Below are 24720 nucleotides of genomic sequence, written 5' to 3'. Positions count from 1 at the left end.
GCCCGTTGGAGGTGACCAGGCGGGCGCGGCGGGGAGGGTGAAGGTGCCGGAGAGGTCGCTGCCCATTCCAAGGAGGTTATTCCTCGCCGTGCCTCAGAGGAAAGTTTAAAGGAAAACAAAACAAAGGGGGGGAAAATTACAAATTTCAGCCCCTGCTTGAGGCGGGGAAGAGGCGTTTTGGGCGGGGGAAAGGCCGGCGGGTGCCCGGTGTGTGCGGGGTCTCAGCGCGCTGCTCTCCCTTCTCCCTGCAGGTTCCTCTGAGTGAGCCCCGCGGGCCCTGAGCTGCCACCCCCGCCGAGGACGGACCATGTATCAGGGGCTGGCCCTCACCCCCAACCATGGCCAGTCGGCTTATTCGCACGACTCCAGCAACTTCCTCCACTCGTCGGCCGGCTCGCCCGTCTACGTGCCCACCACGCGGGTGCCCTCCGTGCTGCAGACGCTGCCCTACCTGCAAGGCTGCGAGCCGCACCAGAGCCACCTGGGCAACGCCCCGGGCTGGGGGCAGAGCGGCGGCGAGCCCGCGGCGTTCAACGCGGGCAGCCCGCACCCGCCCTCGAGCTTCTCGTACTCGCACAGCCCCCCGGGCAGCAGCCCCTCGGGCCGCGACGGCGCCTACCAGGGGCCCCTGCTGCTGGGCGGCGGGGGCCGGGAGCAGTACGGCAACGCCTTGGTGCGCTCCGTTAACGGGTCCTACTCCAGCCCCTACCCCGCCTACGTGACCCCCGAGATACCGCCTTCCTGGACGGCCGGACACTTTGAGAGCAGCGTGCTGCACAGCCTGCAGACCAGGCAGGCGGCCTTGCCCGGCCGCAGGTCCACTTTCGGTAGGTCACCACAGTCCTTCAGAGACGTCTCGGGGAGCTGGGTGGGAGCCACCACCATCCCATACCCCATCCCACTCCCATACCCCATCCCACTCCCATACCCCATCCCGATCCCATACCCCATCCCACTCCCATACCCCATCCCGATCCCATACCCCATCCCGATCCCATAGCCCATCCCAATTCTCCATCCCATCCCCTCTCCGTGTCGGTGGCCCGGCCCCGGGATGAGCTGTCTCGCTGGCATCCCCGACGGGAGAGCAGAGGATGATTTTATCCAGGGCTGGGGAGATGGTCCGGCAATGGGATATGTGCGGCTGACCCCGGGCAGAGGTGGGATAAGGGAGGGGGCAAAGAGCGCGTTTCAAAGCAGAGCAATTCCCCGCAGGACAGAGGAGCAGAGGCCGTTCAAGCCCTTCCCTCCCCACCCCACCAGCACCCCCGCGATATCTCCTTCCCACAATATCGACTTTGTGCCTGTGCTTCAATACTTACCCTTGTGTTTAAATTAGCGGGGCAGATTTATAGCTCCCTCCCTTTTAAGTAATTTATTGTGGTAAATTAGTTTGTATTTGAACAGACTCTCGGTCTCCTCATTTGCCTTCGCCCAAACAGGTCCGCAGCTGCATTGCTCTGCGGCCTTTGGGGAGACACCGAAAGGCGCTCAGGCGTTGAACAATAAACTTCAATTCCTTTGCACCCACGCCGAGAGTCCCCTTAAACCAAGCTCTGAGCAAATAAAGTTTCGGGCTTGATTTAACAGGACTCTCCGTGCGCGGGTTTATAACCCCAGGGCACTCCACCATCCTCCTCCGGCTGTGGTTTGCAAAGTCCTTTAAAAGCCACTTCAAGATCTCAGCCGCGTTATCATCTTTACTGCGGTGAACCGAATTATCTTATCTTCACCCCAAGAACAAAGTTAGAGCAGGGATGGAGCCCCCTCCCCACCGAGCTCCGTCCCCGGCTCGGCTTTTCCTGCCTCGCCGGGCAGCGCTGGCTTTCCAGGGTTTCCCTTTGTGAAAATCCTTTGCATTGTGCGGGGAAAGATCGTCCTGCCGAGGGAGATGATGCCTCAGAAATTTTTTATGCACTTTGAATTCGGTGCTTTAGGAGCCAGGATAGCGGCTGCCGTCCTCTCTGCCGTTTATTTTTGCTCTTGGATTGTGTAAACTCTCTTCTCTCAAGTAGCCTAAAGTATTCTTTTTTCTTTTTTTTTTTCCCTTCGTTTTTTCCCCTTTTTCTAAAAATTCAGTGAATTACTGCAATATTTTTTTACCTTTTCTCTTTACGTGTTATTTCTATTTCCCATTTCCCTCCTTTTAAAGTTTTGCTCTTTTTCCTTTTTCTTTCCGTTGCGTCATTATTAATCCGATCGAAGATTTAAAAAAAGTAATTTAAAATATATTTTTCCTCTAAAGAAAAGAACAAGAAGAATACATTATTTTTTAAAAGAGGGGGGGAAAGCGGTCGGAACACAACGACCGACTCTCAATTGAGAGGTGTCCCGATTTTGCTCGGGGCTGCCCGTTTGCCGCTGCGTCGTGCTCGGGGCAGGGATGTTCCGGAGTCGGTGATCTGCCGCTCCTTCCCTGGACTTTTTTTTCTCGAAAAAGTGAGGAAGAGCCTCTCTAGCAGGAACTGTGGCCGCGGGAGGCCGGTGATGCTCTCTGGGGAGCCCGGGATGGTGCCAGCCCCGCATTTCTCTGCAGGCAGCTCAGAGCCTTCCCCGGCCGGGCCGTCCCCCCGGCCAGAGGCTGGGTGTGTTTCCTGATGGAAATCGGGAAAATCGCCCCGTTTTAGCCCGTCTCCCATTTATTTTTGGTATAACACAGTGGGGTAACACCGCACTGTCCCCCATCGCACTTCCCATCCCAGGGAGATCCCAGCCGCGTTCAGCCCTTCGGCGTCTTTCGGGGAAGGAATGGGGGAATAGGCGGGCTTTGAACAAAATATTAAAAGTTTAGGGTGTGGAGGAAATAAAGGGGTTTGGGTCACACTTTTAGGGTGGCGGTAACCCTCTCCGGAGTGGGATTTCCCCAGGTGTTGGGGCACAGATTGGAGGATTTTCCCGCCGGGTCCCCGGGGACACCCCGTGCTCTGGGGGTGCCCCTGCCCCTCTCACGGCTGCTGTTCCTTCCAGAGTACCTGGAGGAGTTCCCCGGGGACGGCCGCGAATGCGTCAACTGCGGAGCCATGTCCACCCCGCTCTGGAGGAAGGACGGCACCGGGCACTACCTGTGCAACGCCTGCGGGCTCTACCACAAAATGAACGGCATCAACCGGCCGCTCAAGCCGCAGAAGAGGCTGGTAAGAGAGGGAGACCCCAGGGGGATTCCCTGCTCCGCCCGGGGCTGGCTGGAGGGCAGGAGCTGGGGGTTGTTGGGGTCTCTGTGTTAGGCTCTGTTTGACCGCCTGTTCTCGCACAGATTAAATGCCAGGACACTCGTGTTGCAGCACAGAACCGGCTGGGGTCAGGGGGAATGGGTGAAGCCAGAGGGATTTCTGCCCTGGCATGAGTGGTGGGCAGTGGAGACAGGGCTGAAGGGACTGGAGGGGTCCCAGAGCAGCACCAGAGCAGGAACAATCACACTGTGGTTGGGACCCTGCAGGCTTCCCTTGCTTTGTTCCTGCAGTGGATATTTTGCTTTATAATTCTATTATTATTATTATTATTATTATTATTATTATTATTATTATTATTATTGTTGTTGTTGTTGTTGTTGTTGTTGTTGTTGTTGTTGTGTTGTTGCTAATACTATTACTATTATTATATTATTTTGTTATTGTTATTATTATTTGCTAGTTCTCCATGCAGGCAGACACGGTCTAGGCAGAGCAGTTGAACAGGAGGCAGGGCTGGTCCTGAGCTGGCCCAGGGGGTTTGTGGCTGCTCACAATGGGAGCAGGATCCCCTGCTCCCCGCTGCCTTCACCCTCCTGCCTAAGGTGAAAATTTGGGGTTTGGCAGTTCCCACTTTCCCTGCTGGTTAAAGCATTAATTCCCTCTGTCACTGTAATATTGGGCTTCCTCCAATTGGGATCCCATGGTGAGAGAGGAAAGGCACATTCTTTTTTAATTTTTTTTGTGGAGTCGCTTTGGGATGTTTAAATTTGGTGGTAACAGTTTTGGTTTTAGAGCTTGTCATCAGACGCTGTCATTACAAACAGGATGTTTGCTGGAACTGGTCTGGGGAACAGCTGGGAGCTCCTTGGGCTTTCACTAGGGGTGTGTTCCTGAAGTTATGTTTTAGTATTGTGAAACAAATTATTAGTAATAACCCAAAAGTAGCAAGTTCCTGTGTAAGAAAATCAGTCAGGAATAAAGAAAAAATTGAGATTGAGGAAGATGTTTCATTCTGATTTCGACCCTCGGAAATGTAGCTTGGATTTGCAAAATGAAATGAGTAGTAGCTCCATGGAAAATATTCCTGTTTTGTTCATCAAATTAAAATCAAGGCATTTTTATGTAATATTCAGCATTATCCAACAGGATTTGCCTGTCCCTCCAAAATCTTTCTGTCTCCTTACATGTGGTGACATTAAACCTGAGCCCCGGTCGCTCTGTGCCGCAGTCCCAGAGTTACGCCGCTGATTTCTTCTGGGCAAACACCGCCCGTGCATACAGAGAGGTGCAAAGCAGTTCAAATCCAACTCTGGATTTCAGACTGGCATCCAAATGTGTCACTGGATGAGTTTCTAGGTTTCTAGGGGATTTTTGAGCAGCTTTTCCCTGAGGGAATTGGAGACATCTCACTGCTATTCCGTATTTTATTTCGGCTCATGGGAAGAGACGCAGCCGTGCATTGCCTCATCTATAGCGCCCACCAGGCATTTTTTAAACCAACATTTCAACAAAGTTTTCTGATGGAAAATGCTTGTTTGCAGAATTAAGACCGTTTCCCAGTGATGAGCAAATATAGTTGGGAATTACCAAAATACTTCCAAATTTTTTATTATTTTGGCAATATATACAACACTGATAAAACTTAAATGAAAGAGCTGAGTTTTGTCCAGGGGAAGTATTTTGCTAGGGTTGAAATACTTGAGGGGATTTTGGTTTATGGATTAGAGAAGGGGATGCAATTTTGACTTTCCATTCTGACATTTTGAAACCTTGGGTTTTCCCGAGGATGTGAAGTGTCCTGTTGCAACAAGTTCGGCCTTGTTGGTAAAAGAGGGATCTACTGGTGATGGGCAAGAGGGTTCTGGCTCTGGGAGCAGAGCAGTGACTGTAGGAACAGTAAAATCCATTTTCTCAGTGCAGTGAAATACAGACACAGGAAAAGAAAAAGGTTGCTTTCATCCTTTACGTTATGACCTTTGTTCTGTGAGTAGACACTGCTCTGGGAGTTATCCTGACTTCTGCTTTCACAAAGCAAAGTCCCCCAGAAGAGGACACAACACAGCCCAGATAGCACTGGGGGAATGATGTCCTGCAGCTCAGCCTGCTCCTGCATGGGAGGGGGAGAGCAGCAGTCCTGTAGTTTCCAATTCACTTTTTGTTTCCTTTTTTTTGAGATAAGGGCAACATCCTCTAACCACAGCAGGGGCAGTGCTCCAGCCTGTGTCTGGATTTTAAAGGCTGTGGCTCTCAGCAGAAAGGGTTTGTGTTAGAGGAGGATGGAGGCAGCACTTTATTTTGGGCAGCACATTTTCTAGCCAAAGTTTTTTGGTGTGTTTCACAAGATGATATCTTAGACCTAGTCTGAAAATCCAGATCACCTTTGAAATCAGAAGCAGATGCAATTCCCCTGTTAGGTGAGGTTCTGCTCTGCACAGTGGAGCATGGGGGCAGATGCAGCTCATCAGCCTCTGTCCTGTGCTTAGCAGCCTCACACACCACCCAGAGCTGAAGGGCTAACCTGGAGCTGAATTATCCCAGCTTGGCTCAGAGAGTACATTTTCCACCTCAGCCCAGGAGGAATTTTTTTAGCCTGTCCTTTTTTATGGTTTGAAATGCCCAGTGGGCTTGGTGACACCTTGGGGAAGTTGGGGATGGGATGTATCACGGCCCTGGGGCAGTCCTAGAGCCATCTCATGGTGTTTGCCTTGGTTTTCTTCTGCCTCTCAGTTCTTCCTGCTCCCTCATCCCACAAGGTGCAGGCTTGCCCGGAGCTGTAGGAACAAAGGCAAATCTTAGAGGATGCTGCTGCCTTTGCCTCTGAGCCTCTGAGTTCTCCACCTTCAGGAGTTGAGCCCAAGTATCTCACCACAATTTGCTCTAATTTTCCCCTAAACCACAGGCAGAGAAGCACTGATTAACTCTGAGGGCTCAATGCCCTTTTTTCCCCCTGTGAAACCCAGTGGTTTCTTTTCCACGTTTGAAAAGGAGGTGAAGCAAAGTCCCTGACAGCTTGGTCTCCCTCAGAAGGACCCTCCCTGCTGGCTTTGAATTTTTTTGGGCTCTCCAAGCAACTCTCACACACAGTTAATTCAATAGGCAGCGATTCACCATTCCTTGAGCTTATCAGCAGCACTTGGCTGTCAAGCCAGGTCTGTGAAGAGTTTTTGTTTGAGTGTATGGTGCATTTGTATAAATAAACACTGAGCACAATGTTGAAGTCAACAACTTCCTAACAAGGTCAGAATGGTACAAAGGCAGTGGGGTGGAGGCAGGCAGAAATGCATTTTCTTTCAAGAGAATTGCTGGGAAACCAGCAATAATGTATTGTACCCTGTCCTTCAGTGAGCCGTGGTAGCCTTGACTGTCTCTTGCTAAGCTGGCAGGTTGTGGTGAGGGGCAGGTTCTCATGGGGTTTCTGAGGTTTCAATTGCAATATTGGTGATGTAGGATGGTTTCTCCTCTCCCTGGCTTGGTGAGGAGCCAGCCTGCAGGGTGACGTTCAGGGTGGACAGAAGGCATTGTCACTGTCCCTGCAGGAAGGCCACCAGCAGGTTGTGACACAGTGCTGGCAGGGTGAGCAGAGCTCTGGCGAGGCTGGCATTGCCCTTGGGCCGCCAGAGCCACAGCTCCCATTGTCACCTCGTCTGCAAGCAGCTGACAAAGCGTTCTGTGAAACAGAAAGAGGGACGGACCTGTGGTAGCCCAGAAAATTTGAAACTTTCCAAAGCGCTTTGCACTGGTCTTTCCCCATCTGCAGGCGAGGACAGATTACAGCAGGCAGTTATCCAGGGCTGGGTGGCTCCAAATTCCCCTCCGTGCCCACAGCAGGAGCTGGACTTTAGAATCCTTGCACCCTCCAGGTGCTCCCATGGGAGCCGAGGTCCCTCCTGCTTGCAGGGAAGAGCAGCACGGCTGAAAGGCTCCACAGGGCACTGTGTGGCTGCCCCAGGATCTTGCTGTGACACCACGTCAGGGACAAAGATTGTTGTCTCATCCTCTGTGCCAGGCTTGTCAGCTCACACTTTGGGATATTTTTTTTTTCCTGGTGATTTCTTGCAAGCCGAATGATTCCCAAAGTGGTGCCATTATTTGCAAATAGTTGCTGAGACCTCTTTGCTGAGCAACGAGAGAATCAAACCTAGGGCATGTCACTCGTGCCTCTTGGAATTCAAAGCTGATCTCTATTTGACTGCTAACCTTGTAAAAACATTTCATTTTTAATCCTCCTCTTCCCACCTCATTCGTTATATTGCTCAGTCAGGATATCAGGCAATAATGGAAAAATAAACAAACAGGGAGTTCTTTATTGCCTCCATCACCTTTTGTCTGCCTTTGAGCAGATTCAAAACTATTTTTCTGGTGCTGAAGAACGTATTGAGACACCTGAATGTGGAGAGCCTGAGATATTACTTATGCCAGAGGTATCTTACACTTAGTGAGGTTTTTTATTAAAATAGTTTCAATAACTGGTGTTAAAAGACTCTGCAATGAAATGCCTATTGAGGTGACAAGTCTGAAAAAGAGAGATGTGAATTTTCTATTGGCTTTGGAGGGAAGTTGTCAGAAATTAGTTTGCTGCTTCTGCCAGAATATTTTCCTTCTCCATTTGGAATTATTAATGTTTAAGAGCCAGAAATCACTGCACTCACAAAATATGTCGTTAATTAACATCTGCAGGGTGTTTCTGCAGCCTGTAAGAGAACAGATTATCTGTGAGACTTAAAGAATATCCTCCCTGGTCTCACCATGGACCAGTTCAGTTTGGTTCTGCTCAGTTCAGCCAACTGATTCCAGTTGTCATAATCCAGAGATTAATACGGATGTTTCTAACTTCAGTGGTAGTTCTGAGTGCAGGAAAACAGAAGAGTTCACTTAAAGCATGAATTTTCTTCATGCATTTAAAGCCCAGCTGGCATTTTCCATCTCTTTCTCCCTCTGAGTGGATGTCCTGGAGGCAAGTTCTCCATGCTCTGAGTCCTGATCACTTCCAGCAGATTTGTTGGAAGTTTGTGAAATGAGTTGCAAGGATATTTTCTAGGTTTATCAATCACAAAAAACCAAAAAAAACCCCTCAACCTCCAAACAAAAACGAATTTCAAAAACTCAAACCAAACAAACACTTGCAAATTAGAGTGATCTCATTTGGATGTAATTTCTTTGATCTGAATTTGGCTCTTGCGCGTTGCGCATTTTCCGGGAATATGGTGTGCTTGGAGATTTCATCTTGATATGAAGGGAAACTTCCCAGTTCATCACTCCTTGTGTGCACTCACGTGTCGGTTTGCTTGTTTTGAAGTCCTCCTCGAGACGTGCGGGCCTTTGTTGCACTAACTGCCGCACCACCAACACCACGCTGTGGAGGAGGAACGCCGAGGGCGAGCCCGTCTGCAACGCCTGCGGCTTGTACATGAAGCTCCACGGGGTGAGGAGCACATCCACCCCGGGAGGGACCCTCTGGGGTGTGGGATCGCTGCCCTGCAGGGCTGGGATCAGCTCTGGAAGGACCAGCCTCTAGACTGGGCCCAGCAGAGCCGTGCCACAGACCCATCTCCTTGGACAGTTTAAAGCGCAGTCGGCGCAGGTTCTCCAGGGTGAGGCATGCTGGAATGCTCTCAGCTTGTTCAGAGATGTGGGTGCTCCATCCCTGGAAGTGTGCAAGGCCTGGGGAAGTGGAAGGTATCCCTGCCTGTGGCAGAGGAACTGGAACTACATGATCTTTAAGATCCCTTCCAACCCAAACCGTCCTAGGATTCCATGAAATGAAAGCTTACCATGCTCCTGTAGCTGGAGGCTGAAGCTCCCAAACCCAGACTGAGCCCATGTCCTAGTTAAGAACCCATGGGCTGATCCATGTCCTAGTTAAGAATGTGTGAAGGACGCTGAGGAGCCCACGTGGAGGCTGGCTGATAACATTTACCCACGGAGGATAGGAGCTGTTGGTGACATGTCACCAGCCCAAGAGGAGACTCCATCCCTCCATAAAGCCTGAAGCCCCCTTACCCCATTCCCTCTGAGCCCTGTAGGCTCTCACTCTGTCAGTGAAATTAATGAGGCCCTGTCGCAAAGGTCACAAATAAATCAGGAAAAGAAAAATAGGAAATAAAGGGAAAAACAAAATTTGTGGGAAAGCCTTAGCTGTTAGCCTTATATATCTTCCAGCCAAGGCCTGATGCAGAGAAAAATAGCTCTTAGTGAAGGACAAGGACTTTAGGTGCTTTGCATGAGCTACAGCACAGAAATGGGAGAGCAACAAGTGTGGGAAGGAGCTGAATAAAATACAATATTAATGATTCCAAACTTTATGAATGTCAAGGTACCACGACCTCTGGCCATGAAAAAGGAAAGCATCCAGACGAGGAAAAGGAAGCCTAAAAACATTACCAAAGGCAAAGCCTCAACAGGTACAGTGCTGTTGTTATCCATCCTGGGGTCTTGGAGCACAGTTCACAATGTGTCATCTTCTGCAGGAAATTATGATAATTAGAAAATAATGAGAATTTTTCCTTGGTGATTGCTTTAGATCTGGGGCCTGTATTTCTGCACAGACCTCGTGTGATAAGAAGATGCTCAGTGGGAAATCTCAGTGCTGTCATATTGTTGTGAGGTTCCTCTGGCCTGTGAGCACCTGGATCCAGTGAGCAGTGCTCATGTGTGAGCAGATTTGGGCTAAATTGAGTAATGGGAACAAAACCACTGCCAGATTGTGAAAGGGTTGCTCCTCCTCCATCAGCATCAGCCTAATACAAAGTCTTTTCTGACACAGATGTGTTAGAAAGAAAACAGTAGAGTCGTGCTCTGAGATGTCATGGTTGCTGTTACAATATAATTTTTTTTAAAGCAGATTTGCACCTACATTGCTTCACTGCCCTCTTCCAATTGTCTTCCAGGATCCACGACTTCGGCCACAAACTCCCCTTCTTCCATCACCACCTCAGACAGCACGGTCACTTTAAAGTCAGAGCCCAGCACAACCTCACAGTACCCTGGACAAACCATCGTGTCGGTGTCCCAGGTAAGGGACAGGGCCACAGCCATCTCCTGCTGGGGTGGGACATCCACACACCCCCATGGCTGCTCTGCTGGGGGGCCTTGATGAGGCGAAGCAATTAATTCATTGCATTGTGGCCACCTGCCTGCTGGGCTTCCTCAGGCTGAGGAAAGCAGGGAGCATGAGCTCCCAGGATGCTGTGGATGAGAAAGGTCTCCAGCCTGTTGGTTCCCCATGGGATCTTTCTTGCTGCAGTGGAGAACTGGGGTGTCCAAGCTCTGCTGTGCCTTCGGTGCAGAGCTGAGGTTGATTCCCATCTCCCACCATGAAAGCACAACTCTGCTGAGTTGATGAGATCAGCCCAGGGTGGAATCCCCTGTAGCTCCCAAGAAAAGGCTCCCTGGGCATGGGTTACCTGCACTTTTTAGCCCTGAGGTGCTCAGTGATCACAGAGCTGTGATCTGTCAAAGGCCCCAATTCTGTCCCAAGCTTTTCTTAGGAGCTGGTTGCTATTCCACCTTGATATAGGAAGAAAAAGGCTCTAAATCCACCAACACATCAGAATTTTGGGGCCCAGCATTATCTTTATGCTGAGTTTAATCTCTCCCTGAGCTGGACATGTGTATATGGAGAGGAAGCTCAGCCCCAGCACCCAAGGTCCTGGTGCAGCGCTGGTTACACCATGTAGGGTGGGGTTTTTGTTTGAAACCAGGAAATCTGGTTTGTGCTGTGGTCTGAAAAAATATGCACACACCTAAAGATCTCCAAACTGGACATATTTAATCAATTAATAAATGCAGATGGGCCCTGGGATGCCTCCTCCTTGCCTGGTCATTTTACTTGCCGGGACCATCCTGCCTAGCTCTGGACTGCTCTGAAGGGAATTTTAGCATCAGGGATAACCCACCTGCTACCACATTTCTCTTCACAGAGAAAAGCAAGGCACAATCCTTCCCAAGAATATTTCTGTGTTTCACGTTCTCTGAACCTCAGAGAAAGAAAAAACTATTCTCATCATTTGATGTGCTTGTGTTGTGCCAAAGTAAAATGCAATATGGAGATTGTTTACCCAAAGTGATGGGGTTTTGTTTCCTTGGCCTGTCCGGGCCAGGTGTGTGTGTGTGAGAGTCGGGACTGTTGGGCGACAGTCAAAAAATTCTGTGCAGTGTGTGCAGCTGGGTGCTTGGCAGATTCAGTTTAGATGAAATATGACAGAGTGTAATATAATATAGAATATAGAATATAGAATATAGAATATAGAATATAGAATATAGAATATAGAATATAGAATAATATGATACGATATGATACTATATAATATAATAATATAATAATATAATAATAGAAGAAGAAAATAGAATAGAATAGAATAAAATAGAATGGAATATAGAATAATATAATAGAATATAGAATATAATGTAATATAACATAATACTATATTGTGTTATATTATTAGATTATAATAATATAACATAATTATATAATAATATAATATAACAATATTATATTATTATATTGTATTACAGAATAGAATAAAATAGAATAGAAAATAATAGAATATAATATAGAATAATAGAATATAATTTAGAATAATAGAATATAATATAACGTAAAATATAATATAATATTCAGCTTTCTGATAAGAGTCAGGTACATCATTCTCTCCCCTCGTTGAGGCTGCCTACGCACACCACACCCACCCTGTTCCCAACCCATCCCAGCGCTCCCTGTGCCCCACGAACCCAGCCCGGCGGCCGATGCCAGCCCTGCTAACACCTCTCTCCCCTCGGGGCAGGCACAGAGCCAGTCGGACGAGGCGCTGCCCGGCGAGTTCAAGTTCGAGCCCGAGGATTACAGCTTCTCTGGGGGCAGCGTGGCCCCGCAGCCCGGGCTGAGCGTGCCCCTCCGGCAGGACTCCTGGTGTGCCCTGGCGCTGGCCTAGGAGCCACCAGCACCCACAGAGAGCCTCGGGACCAATCTTTGTGGCTGTGTGACGGGCAGGAGAGCAGCTGCCCCAGCGCCCCGCACTGAGGAGCATCCAGCACAGCCACAGGACGGGTTTCTCTTGGAGGATGCCCTTGGGAAACGCCAGCTGGATGGGGCTGGGATGGCCCCACTGTGGCACCAGGTCCCCAAAAACTCATTCTTCCCCAAGGCTGGAGCATCCTTTTTCCTGGGGAAAGCCTTCCTCCTCTGAGATGAAACCAGCAAATAAATGCATCCCAGAATCTGTTTATTCGCAGTGATTTCTCCCTCCTATGACTCCACTGTGTGCAATTTATTCCACTTCCCAATAAAAGACTGTAATAACATGGCACCAAATAACTTAATTTTATTAAAATGTAAGCTACGTGGCCTGCCTTATGTTTTATTGGCCACAACAGGAAGAAAAGAGAGAGAGGAAAAACAAAGAATGGTCGTTTTAAACATTTACTGTTTTATATTAAAAACAATCATCTCTATAGAGTGTTAGCTTCTGAAGCGTTTCGCGTATCAACACTGAGCTGATGAGTCATACATGAAATAAACACGCTGCTCTTCCCTTTTCCAGCTCCAAACAAAGAGGTTTTTATTATTATTTTAGGCAAAAGACATGACAAAAATGGTCAAAACCTCCCAATAATAAAAGAATACTAAAATGATGGGTTTTTCTTTTGTATTTCCTGATTGGTTTTGATGTTGCCAAGTGTAAGCATTAGAAAATCAGAAGTTAGTCATCCAAAACTTTAAAAAAAGGCTTGAGGGACTGAAAAATAAGGGGTTTGTTGGAGGTGTAATTGTTTGAATCCAGTTTTGGGGATGTTTTGAGTGGAAGATTTCCAGCTTTCAGCCATGCAGACCAAATTGCTTTTTAATTATTTTAATGAAGGCCAGGTAAAAAACAATTTCTTGGAGCTGAACTGTAACAAAAAATCTTCAGTGATGCAAAACCCACACCACACTTCCAAAAGCTGGCAACAGCATGTTTCTGCAGCATCTCAGAAGTGGGAAATGGGGTCCTGTAAGTCCCAATGAACCTGGGGATGAAGAATAGACTCTACTGAAGGGGAGAGCTGGGTGGGAAATGAGGGGGGAGCAAGGTCATGAAGTTACTTATGGCCTACTTTATTTGTTATTTCTAAATAAAATCCCCAGCCTCGCTGTACAGCTATTTATGGCCAGGAAACTGTCAAGTAATAGTTCCTTTATATAGAAGTTGACCTGTCCAGGGCTTCCTGGAGCAACTCTTCCTCTTGTCAGAAGAGATGGATCGCTTGATTTTTATTATAAACAACAGGCTGAGGAGGATCAGGGAGAGTGAATCTGACATCAGGTCGCAACTCAGCTGGGATGGAGGACGATGCTTTCCACCATGCAACCCTTGCTGGAGGAAAGGAGATGCTCCAGGCCCTGGGGAGCACTGGTGCCCTGCAGGGGCTGCTCTGTGCAGGCATGGTGAGGGTTCAAGCCACCCTTTTATCAAAGCCCATGGATGAAAACTTGTGACGGTGTTCAAAGGGTTCTTGGATGAGGGAAGGGACGAGGATCTGACTCCGTGCGTCAGAAGGCTGATTTATTATTTTATGATATATATTATATTAAAACTATACTAAAAGAATAGAAGAAAGGATTTAATCAGAAGGCTGGCTAAGCTAAGAATAGAATAGCAAAGAATGATAACAAAGGTTTGTGGCTCGGCTCTCTGTCTGAGCCATCTGGGCTGGGATTGGCCATTAATTACAAACATCCAACATGGGCCAATCAAAGATCCACCCAATGCACTCCATAGCAGCAGATAATCATAATAATAATGCCCACATTTTGTTCCTGAGGCCTCTTAGCCTCTCAGGAGGAAAAATCCTAAGGAAAGGATTTTCCATAAAAGATGTCTGCGACAAAAACTGTCTTTGGAAGACTATTTCTGGTGCCCCCAGAGCCTCATTAGCAGCCTGCATGATGCCAAGCTCCAGTGCCAGGGCAAAGGCTGCCATGGAATGGCCTCCCTCCAGTGCCAGACCCAGCAGTGGCACACCATGTTTGCAGGGCCAGGCTCTGACCATGGATCCACGTCTCCAGCGTTTGTTTTTCCACTCCTTTTCCAGCCAACATCCGCAGCAGAGCCAGGCACAGCCAGGCAGCAGATAAGCCAGCAGCACGGGCTACACCATCCCAAATCCAGCCCTGAGCGTGCCTCTGGGAGCCAGGGAAGGGGGTGATGTGGCCCGAGAGAAGAGGCAGCAGAGCCCTGGGTAATGGCAGAGCTCCCGGGCACCTCCCAAACCCCAAACTTTGCAGGCAGGAATAAAAAAAGGCAGCACAAGTCATGGCAGGATGATTTCTACGGGTGATGGCAGGGGGTCCTCGCTTTTTCATCTGCGTGACCCCGAGGAGGAGAGTTATTTTAAAGGCAAACAAGGAGACCCAAACAATGCCAAGATGTTGACACCAGTGGCTCCAGAGGTTTTATTTATTGCCTGTTGGTAACCGTCAGGATGCGCCGGGGGCTGGTGACAGACGAAACGAGGCAGAGGGACAAGAAGTGGAACAACTGGGACATGTGTAATTTTTCCTTCCTGCTCACTCCCTGCCCTCACTGGTGACATCACCCACAATGTCAGTTTTTCACTTCTTGGCGGTGTTTTCCAATTTTTCCCTCCCATTCCCAGGGCAGGAGGCACTCCTGCAGATTTGTGTCCCTTGGTCTCCTCATGGCAGAGGCAGCATCTGCCCAGCCCTGTGGGACAGAGGAAATTCCTTCCCTCCAGGTCCTTGCACCCACAGAAAAACCAGCACCCCTCTGTAGGTCCCAGGCTTCCAGACACTCATCCAGGGGATCCATGCAATATTTAGCCATTCTTCCCCCATTTGCCACTTTGAAGTCCTTCCCTGGGGGATCCACATCCCTTTGTACCCCCCATTGCATGGCAAAGAAGAGCATTTGCCCCAGCAGATGTGAACAAAAGCCATGGGAAAGTTTGGATCTTCCCAGCTCAGGGTGCATCCTCAATCCTGCTCCCACAGCCTGCTGGTGGCACAGCCCAGCTCAGCCCACACAGTTTGTCACAGGAATGTTTGGGGTGGCAGGGTTGGAGGAGATCAGACACAAAGCTGAGGTCGGGGAGAACCAGACCCTGCAGCTGACCAGGGGCTGTCCCACCCTTCCTGGCTCCAGCCTTGGATCCAGCCCTCTTTCTGTGCCAACAGCAGCTCTGTCACCTTCAGAGAACCTTCACTTCTCTTTCCCAAACCTTTCTCAGCCCCCTTGGTGCTCCCTCCCCTTCCAAGGCACGGGCTGTATTTGCTCTCCTGCAGGTCTGGTGGCTTGTGGACAACTATTCTGTTTACTGCTGTTGTACAGCTGCCTCAGAGCTATCAATTGCCTTTGTTCAAAGGTTGCCTGCCCAGATGATTTTACAACGTGGCTACAATGATTTGCTCCATTTTGCACTTTAAACTGATGCCACGGTGATTTCCACCATGTCAGCGAGCGAGTAATGAAGCACTTGAGCCTATAAACACATGTTGTTCTTGTTTATGGTCATATTAATAGCACAATAAAATCATTGCTCACCCAAGCAGTTGCTTAAAAAAAAAAAAAAAAAAAAAAAAAAAAAAAGTTTGTTTCTTTTAGTTTTCTGCATGGGAAATGGAAAGTTGTGGTTTCACGTCTGCCGGACCCCCAAAGCCCCAGACTCTCTAATGGGGTGTCATTTATGCTGCAGCACAGAACCATCATTTTTCCTGTGCTGCACACAGAAATGTTCAGCACAACTTGTGTGGCAGCTCAGCTGCTCTTTGGGCTCTGCCTGAGCTGCAGATACCATCCAGCTGGCGAGGGTTTGAGGGCTCCTTGGGGACACACAGCCCCCAGGAGAAGAGGGGCACAGGTCTCTGGTTTGGCTCTTTGTGCCACCTGGGAACATCCCCACCATAGTTATGAGGGATAGGGGCATCAAACTTCCTCTTCTTGGTCCTGTGGTTGAAAAGTGTGAAGCATTATTGGATCCAAGAGATTTCTCCTGGAAAAAAAGTGGAAGCCAGGTACAGCAGTGCTTCAGGAGATGAAGGGGTGTAGGGCTCTGTTGCTAGTTTTTATCTCTCTGGAAGTGATTGGTGATACACAGAGGTGAATTCAGTGTTCCTTCCCACTCCCAGTCCACTGTTTCACTGCTCCTCTCCAATGTTTTGGAGGATTTTTTTGCCAAGTTTGTGTCATGTGCCAGCCAGGAAAGAAACTCACGTTGCTTTCCAGGTCAATGTGCTGCAGTAATTAAATATCCAGGCTATTTACTCGTGCAGCAGCTAAAGCAGAGCTGAATATTCAATCTCAGCATTGTATGCATAGAAGAAGAAAACAAACAACACCAGTCCTTTCATCCCATCAGGTGGTCCTTCCTGGAGAAAGCTTTGTGGCCAGGGGTTGGTAGGAGGTGGTGTCCCCAAGAATTTCTTCTGTTCACTATCAAATTTACATAGAATACACTTAATGAGGAGCAATAACACCTTCAGCAAAGTGATTTTATTTCAAAGAAGTCCCTCCTCAAAGGGAAGCTTGTTGAGCAGCACATTCCAGAAAGGCTCTTGTTAAAGGGAGTTTTTCCCCATCCAGCTGTCTTCTCTGTAAAACAGCAATTCCACGTTCCAGTAAAACTCCAACCCAAAAGCACCATCACAGGTAACATGTCAGGGATACAGCAGGTGTAAGAAGAAGGATGGGGAGAAATTTTGGGCAGTTTTTATGGTCAAACTTAGCAAAAAAGCATCTTCACCTACACTTTTCTGATGCCCTGGGACTGCTGGGGTTTGCCAGCCCTTTTCCCTGTTGTTGCAGGCTCTCCTTAACATCAGTAGGAAATGCATTAATATTGGAATTTCAAAAAGGATTTTATAGCAAGCATTTCCAGCAGTATTAAATGTGGCCAACAGCTGACCCTGATTATTGTGCTGTTTGAGGATGTTGGAGGCTGAGCTGCTTCCAGGGCCAATTTCTCAGCTGGTGCAAGGTAAAACTGCTCAGCAACCCTTCCATAAAAACAATTAACCTCAAAAAGGGGATGCCATTTGCATTTCCTGATGACCTAGAAGAAGACAGGAGGAAGTAGGAAAATTCTATCATTCAAGTAGAAGGTTCTGTCTTGGTTTGGGTGCAAAACCAGTTGTTTCATGCCTGGGAAAGCTTTGGAAGCTCTTGTATTGGGAATGAGCACAAATAAGCACACATGGGGGCACAGCTGGATAGAAAACAGCAAAATTAGATTATTCTTATAGTTTTTTTCCTCCAAACCAAGCAAATGGCCCCAAGCAAACCCTGGCAGAAACTTCCAGCCCTTGTTCCAGTTTCACCTGTGCTCACATTTCCCTTCCCAAGGGAAAGGGATGGGACTGACCCTTCTGTGGGACTACTGAGAGACTTTTGGGAGGAAAAGAGAAGTGGGCACAGACAGGACATGGAGCAGGGCCCTGTGTCACTGTCATTGCAGGTGTTGGTGCCATTCCTGCCATCCGTTCACTCCTTGCAGTAAAGAGCAGCTCCAGCTCATGGAATGAGTGGAAATGATGGGGATGTAGCCCCAGGAGCCCACTGTGACACCTGACTGGGGGGTGTTGAAGCTCCTTTCAGTGCTGTGGCCTCAGGCAGAGGATGGGGAGCCACTGCTGGAGACCCCACCCCTCCTGCCCAGCAGGACCGAGGTGAGTGCCAGGGTGGAATGGGCGTTAATGATTTACCCCTGGAGGCTGTATCAGACCCTGTGTGAGTGCCTGTGGGGATCTGCAGCAGGAATGCTCCACAGGGAAGCTGCTGCTGCCGCTCAAAGGGCACCAGAGTGGCCTTTTGGGGAGGCAGTTGGTTCGGATCCACCTTTGTTTGCTTTGTGGGAGCACCATCCTGTGCTGTGGGTGCTCTGTCACTGCATGGGGGCTGCTGGGTGACTGCCACTCCTGAGCCTGGCCTTGGCACCTTTCCTCCCTCATTAACGATGTCACAGCACCAAACAGGAGCAGGGCACTCACAGGGAAGGTGATAGCTCCCGGTGAGTCAGGAGTGATGGTGGTGTTTGTGCCTCACTGCATGGGAATGGCTTTGGATGCACTGTGAGCTGGCTTTTCTGCTGTGCTAAGGCATTTTTAACTAATTAGGTCATCATGGATATAATATATATATATATATATTTCTTATTAAATAATGCCGATGTAACAGCAAGCCAAGGTTTGGGATTGAGTTGGCACCCAGGTGCAGCTGAACATGTTGCCATCACCTTCCTTGATAGATGATAAATAAAATGAATAAAATAAAAAATGATAAATACAGACTGTCATTCCTCTATCTTTACATTCATCCCAGCCAACAGCAACCCAGAACTTCCTGTCTTCAGCTGGGATTTCTTCAGTTCATGCCCAAAACCAGGCTTTGCCCCTGAGGAAACCCTTCCTTCTGAGGTGCCAGGAGGATCTTGGAGCTCCATGGGAGTCTGTAGAAAGCCCATTATAAAAAAACAAACAGTAGAGGGACATGACATCATTCCTGAGTGTGTTTCTCTCTTGGTTCATTGCAGAGCTTGCTCCTAAATCCAACCTTGCGTCCACAGGAAAGGGTGTGTGAGCAGGAGCCTGGTGCAGCTCTGTGCTGTGCTCTGCACTCAGGGTGGATGCAGTGTCTGTGGTCACAGGACAGTCCCAACACATGAAAGATCCCTCACCTGCTCTGGAAGGAGGCTGAGGATCCAGCAAAGCTGCTCCAGAAGGAGAGTTGGTCCCATCAGTATTCCTGCAGCAGGCTTTGATAAGTGCCCAGGACTGATTGACAGTGGCTTGAGCTTTACTTTTAAATCATGCAGCTTTGCCTCATGTTAACACACGGCTAGAGAGGATTTAGCAATTTAAAATATTAATAATGGGTAGGTCATTTCTGAGCAGGCAGTTTTAACAATAGTGCTCCTCCTCAGAGGGGCTGTGCTCTGAGGTCACCGGCTCTGACCTTGCCCTCAGCTCCTGACGAGAATGCAGAGCTGTGGCCTCGAGTTCCCCCCTTTCCCTGCTCTGGGGGGTGCCCCCATCTCAGGGGCAGTGACACCTTTGTGCTGCAATGGCACCAGACCCAGGGACAGAAGAGCCACACCTGCCCCATCACCTCGAGGTGGCAAAGCTGGGGGAGCCCCCTGGGTTCTCCTGGGTGCTGGACCTGCCCTTGTTTCCTACCCCTGGAGAATTCAGACATATCTAAACCAAAGTACAAACAGGACCTTTATAAAGCACTGCTTTACAGCATTTTGGGACAGCCAGGGCAGACTGGAGGCACCACGAGCTGCCTTGAGGTGTTGGCACCTTCTCCTCGGGAGCTCCAGCTTTCACAAGATCTCTGCTCACACTAAAAGTTTTCTTCAACTTTGTGAAGCCTATGGTTGCTCTGAAATGTCAATACCTCTTCACTTTCCTTGGCTTGCTTTGCCCTTGTGGCTTGGTTGGTGTCCCACCAGTCATTTTGGCCATGGTGGTGTCAGTGAGGCTTGGAACAGAACCACAAAATCAGACACATCTGGAGAAAGCTGAGCGAGGTCACTGGAGTTGGTTTTGGTTTTTAGAGGCAGCCTGGATAAATGGCAACCAAACCCACTTCCACTTGCAAGAGGCAAAAGCCAAAAATAAAACCACAACAGCATCCACAATTTCTAAAATAGCTGGCTTCCACTCCTGTAATTAAATTTAGTTTAGATTTTTCAAAGAGCAACTGGCTAAAGATCAGTCCCTAACTCGTGGCAAATTGGTTTGGATAAAACAGAAATCTACTTACCTCTTAATCAGAAAACAAATCCAAACAAAGCCAGAATCTGATCTGAGGTTTATAAGCTTTTTTAAACTCAGTATTTAAGTGCTTCTGAATGTCTCACTGAAACCCAGAACTAGGAATAAAAAAAAAAGTTAGGGAGAAATAAATTCCTGTGATTTCTCAGTCTTACTCAGAAGCAGGAAATCTGGGGACTTCCTCAGAAGGTTTCTTGGTAGACTGACATGCCTTTCATTATCACTGCTGCCTTTTACTGAAGTGCACAATTGGTCTGCAGAAAACACAAGGCAAAGGTTTAGGTAATTTCTCCTCCTGAGCCAGGCTGCCCAATGTGGTGGCTCATTGAGCAAGTTCTGCTCCTGCTAATTGCCAGGTCAGGTCCAGGCCTCCGTGTGGAGTGTATCCTTGGAGCGCAGCCTTATCTCAGGGGCTTCCTGAGTCTGCTCAATTGAATGAAAGTCTCACCAGGAAAAGTGGTTTGTTTTGCTTTTAGCTTGTTTTGTAAGAAAGCTGAGAATTTCCCTTCCCAGCCAAGGCTGAATGACCGTAGGGAAGCTCACAAATTTCAACTTTGGTTCATCAGGCACTCCAGACTCCAAAAGTGCTGAATTTCTCTTTAAAAATAATATCTGTGCCTTTTCACTGAAATTATTAATTCTCTTTTAATTTGGAAAGAGGCTGTGAATGTCCTGCCTTGTTGATTTCCTTCCTTTCCCCAGAGAGATTTTTGGTCAAACAGAGGTAAAATGTTTAAGCTCCATCAGACTTTCAAGCTTTTTTAACCATTTTTAACCCTGTAGTTATGAGGGCACTTTCTGGCGTCATCCCCATGCCAGGAGTCATCTGCCACATCCACATTTCATCAGTGACTGGAGCTGGGATGAGGCAAAGTGACCTGGAAAAGGTTCAGGAAAAGGTCAGGGGCAGAAATGGCCCTGCTTTCTTGGCTCTGGATTTTGTGGTGGAATTGGGGTAAAACCAATCCATACAATGAAGTTTGGATTGTGTCTGAGAGGTGAAACCAGTAGGGGACAGAGGGTTTGTCCTGCTGAGGGACCTGAACCCACAAATCCATCCCAGAGTGGAGCTGAGCTGCTGTTGAGGCGCCCTGGCCACCCCAGCTGTATTTCCCCAAAGTCTGGCAGAATCTCCCTAAAAAAGGTCATTTCAGGCTGAAAAGCAACAAAGCTTCTCCACTTCAGACCAAACAGGGATTTTTTTGGGGGGTGTGGGGGAATAACCTAAATTTGGAAAACACTTACCCAAGTTGCCTTAACTTAACAACAGCTTTTATTAGATTGCACTTGTCCAATGAGATTAATGGACGTTTTCCTTTGAAACTCTGGGAGTCTTTCCTAGACACTGGGAATAAGTAGGTTCCTTCAAATGTTCTGCTTCCTACAGGATTTACTGGTGAAAGATTTAATACAATTCAGCACAAACATTTTAACCTCCCCATCTAAAATGCTGAATTCAACCGTTTCCTGAATGTGTATAATTTAAAGGCTGGTGTTTTCCTGTGTCATGCTCCCTGAAGCATTTTATGCCGCCTTGCTCCTATTGACTCTTTTAAGAAAACACTGCAGGACTATACAGTCACTTTCAGATAACTCAGATTGTTTACTTTATGAATGAAGGAGGAAATTGAATACTCAAATAAAGTTATGCATCTAAGTGCCAGGAGCTAACTGCCCTCTTAAATTTGCTTGTCTCCTTGAAAGAGTCTTTAAACACAATTTATGACGTAAAGAGCCTTTCTGGAGTGCTGGGAGGGATCTCCAGTGTCTCTGTTATAAATGGATGCTCTCAGCAGCAGTCTGGGACTTTGAGGAGCTTTGAGGAGCTCCTGTGCATCCCATGGTTCTGGGTGGGTTGCAAATAAGCAGGGGCTGCTGTTTTCATGGAATTGTCTGGTACAGACTGTGGAAAATAAAGGAAAATAAGGATTTCTAGCATTACCTACCCACAGTCACACTAAACTTTAATATTAGGTTTATTGGGGGAGGTGGTGTGTGGCTGCCCATGTGAACAGTGAGATTTGTTGTCCTGTTTCTCCTGCCCTTGGTTTGGAACAACTTTAATCTGGTTTGTATTTAGGGATATAACTCAAACCTATCCCAAGTTATCCTCGTCTCCGTGGTGTCTTGGCACCCAAGGTAATTGTTTTTTCCTTAAAATAGCTGCCAAACGTGATTGAATTTGCATTGAATTAAAACATAAAGCAATTCCCCAGGGAATTAACCTTGCAGGCTCCCCAGCCTGTTTCTCCACCCCTTTCCTTCAAGAGAATTTCTCTCAGGATTTCACTGCACTGCACTAATGAGGTGCTACAGTAATGGGAATATGATTGACGTGCTAAATGTCCTTCCTTGCGCCAGAGTGATTAGAGAAAGATAAACATGGACAGGCACATGTGGCCAGTTTGGCTCTGACAGCTGCAGGCAGGGTTTTGGGGAGGCTTGGGGGATGCCAGGGTGCCAGAGGGACTGAAGTGCAGCCCTGCCAGCAGAGATTTAGTGCTTGTAAACCATCATTTGGCACAGGGTTGCTCCAGGTTCACATCCAAGTACAATGCCTTGACATGTACATCCCTTTGTTTACAAAAAGAGGAAAGATTCAGAGTCCCTTTGGGTCCTGTTGGCTGGGGTTTGATGGCAGGATGAGGGAACAAGGTGAATTTCATGGATCCCAGTTGGATGTAGGAGTTTGATGGCCTCAAGCTCTTCTCTCTCCTCAGCAAAGCCTTGACATGCTCAGAGCAGAGAGACCATGGAAAGCTGATGTCCAACATCCTTCTCCAGAAGCAGGACCAGAGGCCAAACTCTGCTCCACACAATAACCTTTGAGCCAAGGGCTGCCCTCACTGTGGGCACAGAGGGCAGAGATTGCCCCTGAATGGATTATCCAGGTGCCAAAAAGGTGAGGGCCTTGAAACCCGGAGTAATTGAGAAATTCCAGGATAAAGGGCAGGAACCCAAATGAGATTGTGGCCTGCAGAGTGGGGGAAAGGGTGGATTTGGTGGTTGGATTAATGGATAAAGACACTGATTTGCATCCAACCTCCTCTTCAGCCCCTCTGCATCTCCCCAGCATAGGGCTCTCCACATTTCCCATTCTCCTTCCTGATGTAATTTTGTGAAGCTTTTGGGGCATGAAGGAGAAATCTGATTATTCCATGGCTTGCCCTTCTTGCAGAGCACTTTGCACAAGGGCAGTGACTGGGAAGGAGGTGTCCTAGACCTTCCTGTCCCCTCCCAAAGCCACAAATCCCCATCTGAGGGAGGAGCTGGGGGCTTAAGGCAGGTGACACTCACAGAGGTCACCCACAAGGTCCCGCCTCTCCCCCTGCAGCACCAGCAGGACCTCTATCACACACTAATACTGGATTATGATCCTGAGACTCCACAATGTCACACTGATAAGGGCCAGGGTTTTTCCCTGTACGAGCCTGTTCCATTTTAACACCTAGGTATGTCAAGTGAAGGGAATATTTTCCCTTCTGCATCAGACTCCAACTTTGCCGAGGCTGGTCACAAGAGAGGGTGTGCAAATGTCAGGGAGGCATTTGCCTGGCAAGGAGAGCAGTTGTGGGGTGCAGGGTGCTGCAGAGCTGTGGGAAGTGGCAGGGAATGGGATAATGTGGATCAAGACGTGGTGAGGATAAGTCTGATTTTCGTGACTCATGCTGGCAGAGCTGCCTGGCTCTGTGTTTCAGAGGTTGCTGCAGTGTTACAAGGATAGTTAAATCATTAATAGCTGCCAGTTTTCCCAAGCTTATGCAGGCAGTGTTGCTGGAGTGTCTGGTAGACACCTTCACTCTCATTTTCTCGGGTTTTACTGAAAGAAGCAGGAGCTTGGTGCAGCTTGTGAGGGTCTCTCACATCTCCATTGACACCACCCATCAGTGGCTTCAAAATGTGCTCCAAAGGCAGAGAGGGACCCAGAGCTGATGTCGGAAACACTGTGCTGCACTGACTGAATGAGAAAGCACTCTTTGCAATCCTAGATAAAGATTTTCACCAGAAAGTGATGATGCAACAGAAATACCCTGGGGACTGAAAAACTTGATGCTGCTTCACTTGAACACAGCCTGCTTGCACAGTCCACCCCCAGCCAGGTAATGTTTGAGGAAAGAGAGGTGGGAGTCATTTGAATGAGGAAAATACAGCAGCAAAAAGCAAATATTCATTTGTAAACTGTCTAGGGCTGCTCCCACACAGTGGGAGTGTGATCACCTCCTCCCTCCCTCCAAAATCAAGGGTCCCAGGGGGAGAAGATAAAGTGGTGTTTGAGGAAGTGCACCAGCTTCCCTTGGGCTGAGCTCTAATTAATGAATTAAAATGCAGAAATGCATCACAGCTTGTGTTCCCTGGTGGCTTCCTACTGAACAGCCCCTGCAGAACCTCTGCCAGCTCCACGAGCATCCAAGTCAATATGTGCACCAAAATGTCAGAGGGGACAATAGCAACTAAAAATAGGCAAAGACAGGAATTTGCCTATAATATTTTTAACCTTGTAGGATGGCAAAGTTATATATAGCTAATACAGAAAAAAAAATGGGTTTTGTTGCTTAAATGAGGAAAACAAAGAGTGTGTCTGTCTAGTTGGGTTTAGCATCAGTTGAATTTCAAACCTGACAGTGTTTTCTGATTCTGTACTGTGTGCACTTCCCCTGGGGCTGTTGTATGGTGTGGGGGGCAACTGGGGAGAAGCATGGATCACACCATAAAGGCACTGAGTGTTAATGGGGAATTTTATCCCCTGGTCCTGTTTTGCCAGGTAGGGAGGCAGGGCTGGGA

General features: G+C 48.1%; 1 protein-coding gene across 1 annotated transcript; it reads left to right on the top strand.

Moving 5' to 3' along the window:
- Nucleotides 1-307: 307 nt before the first annotated feature.
- Nucleotides 308-12100, top strand: GATA5 (GATA binding protein 5). Its single transcript, XM_058036531.1, has 7 exons — nt 308-827; nt 1571-1576; nt 2968-3134; nt 8467-8592; nt 9484-9571; nt 10058-10182; nt 11954-12100. The coding sequence occupies exons 1-7, from the start codon at nt 308-310 to the stop codon at nt 12098-12100; spliced, it is 1179 nt and encodes a 392-aa protein (XP_057892514.1).
- The last annotated feature ends 12620 nt before the right edge of the window (nt 12101-24720 follow it).

Source organism: Melospiza georgiana, chromosome 17 (assembly GCF_028018845.1).
Source record: "Melospiza georgiana isolate bMelGeo1 chromosome 17, bMelGeo1.pri, whole genome shotgun sequence".
NCBI lineage: Eukaryota > Metazoa > Chordata > Aves > Passeriformes > Passerellidae > Melospiza > Melospiza georgiana.
This window is presented reverse-complemented; position numbering and strand designations above follow the sequence as displayed.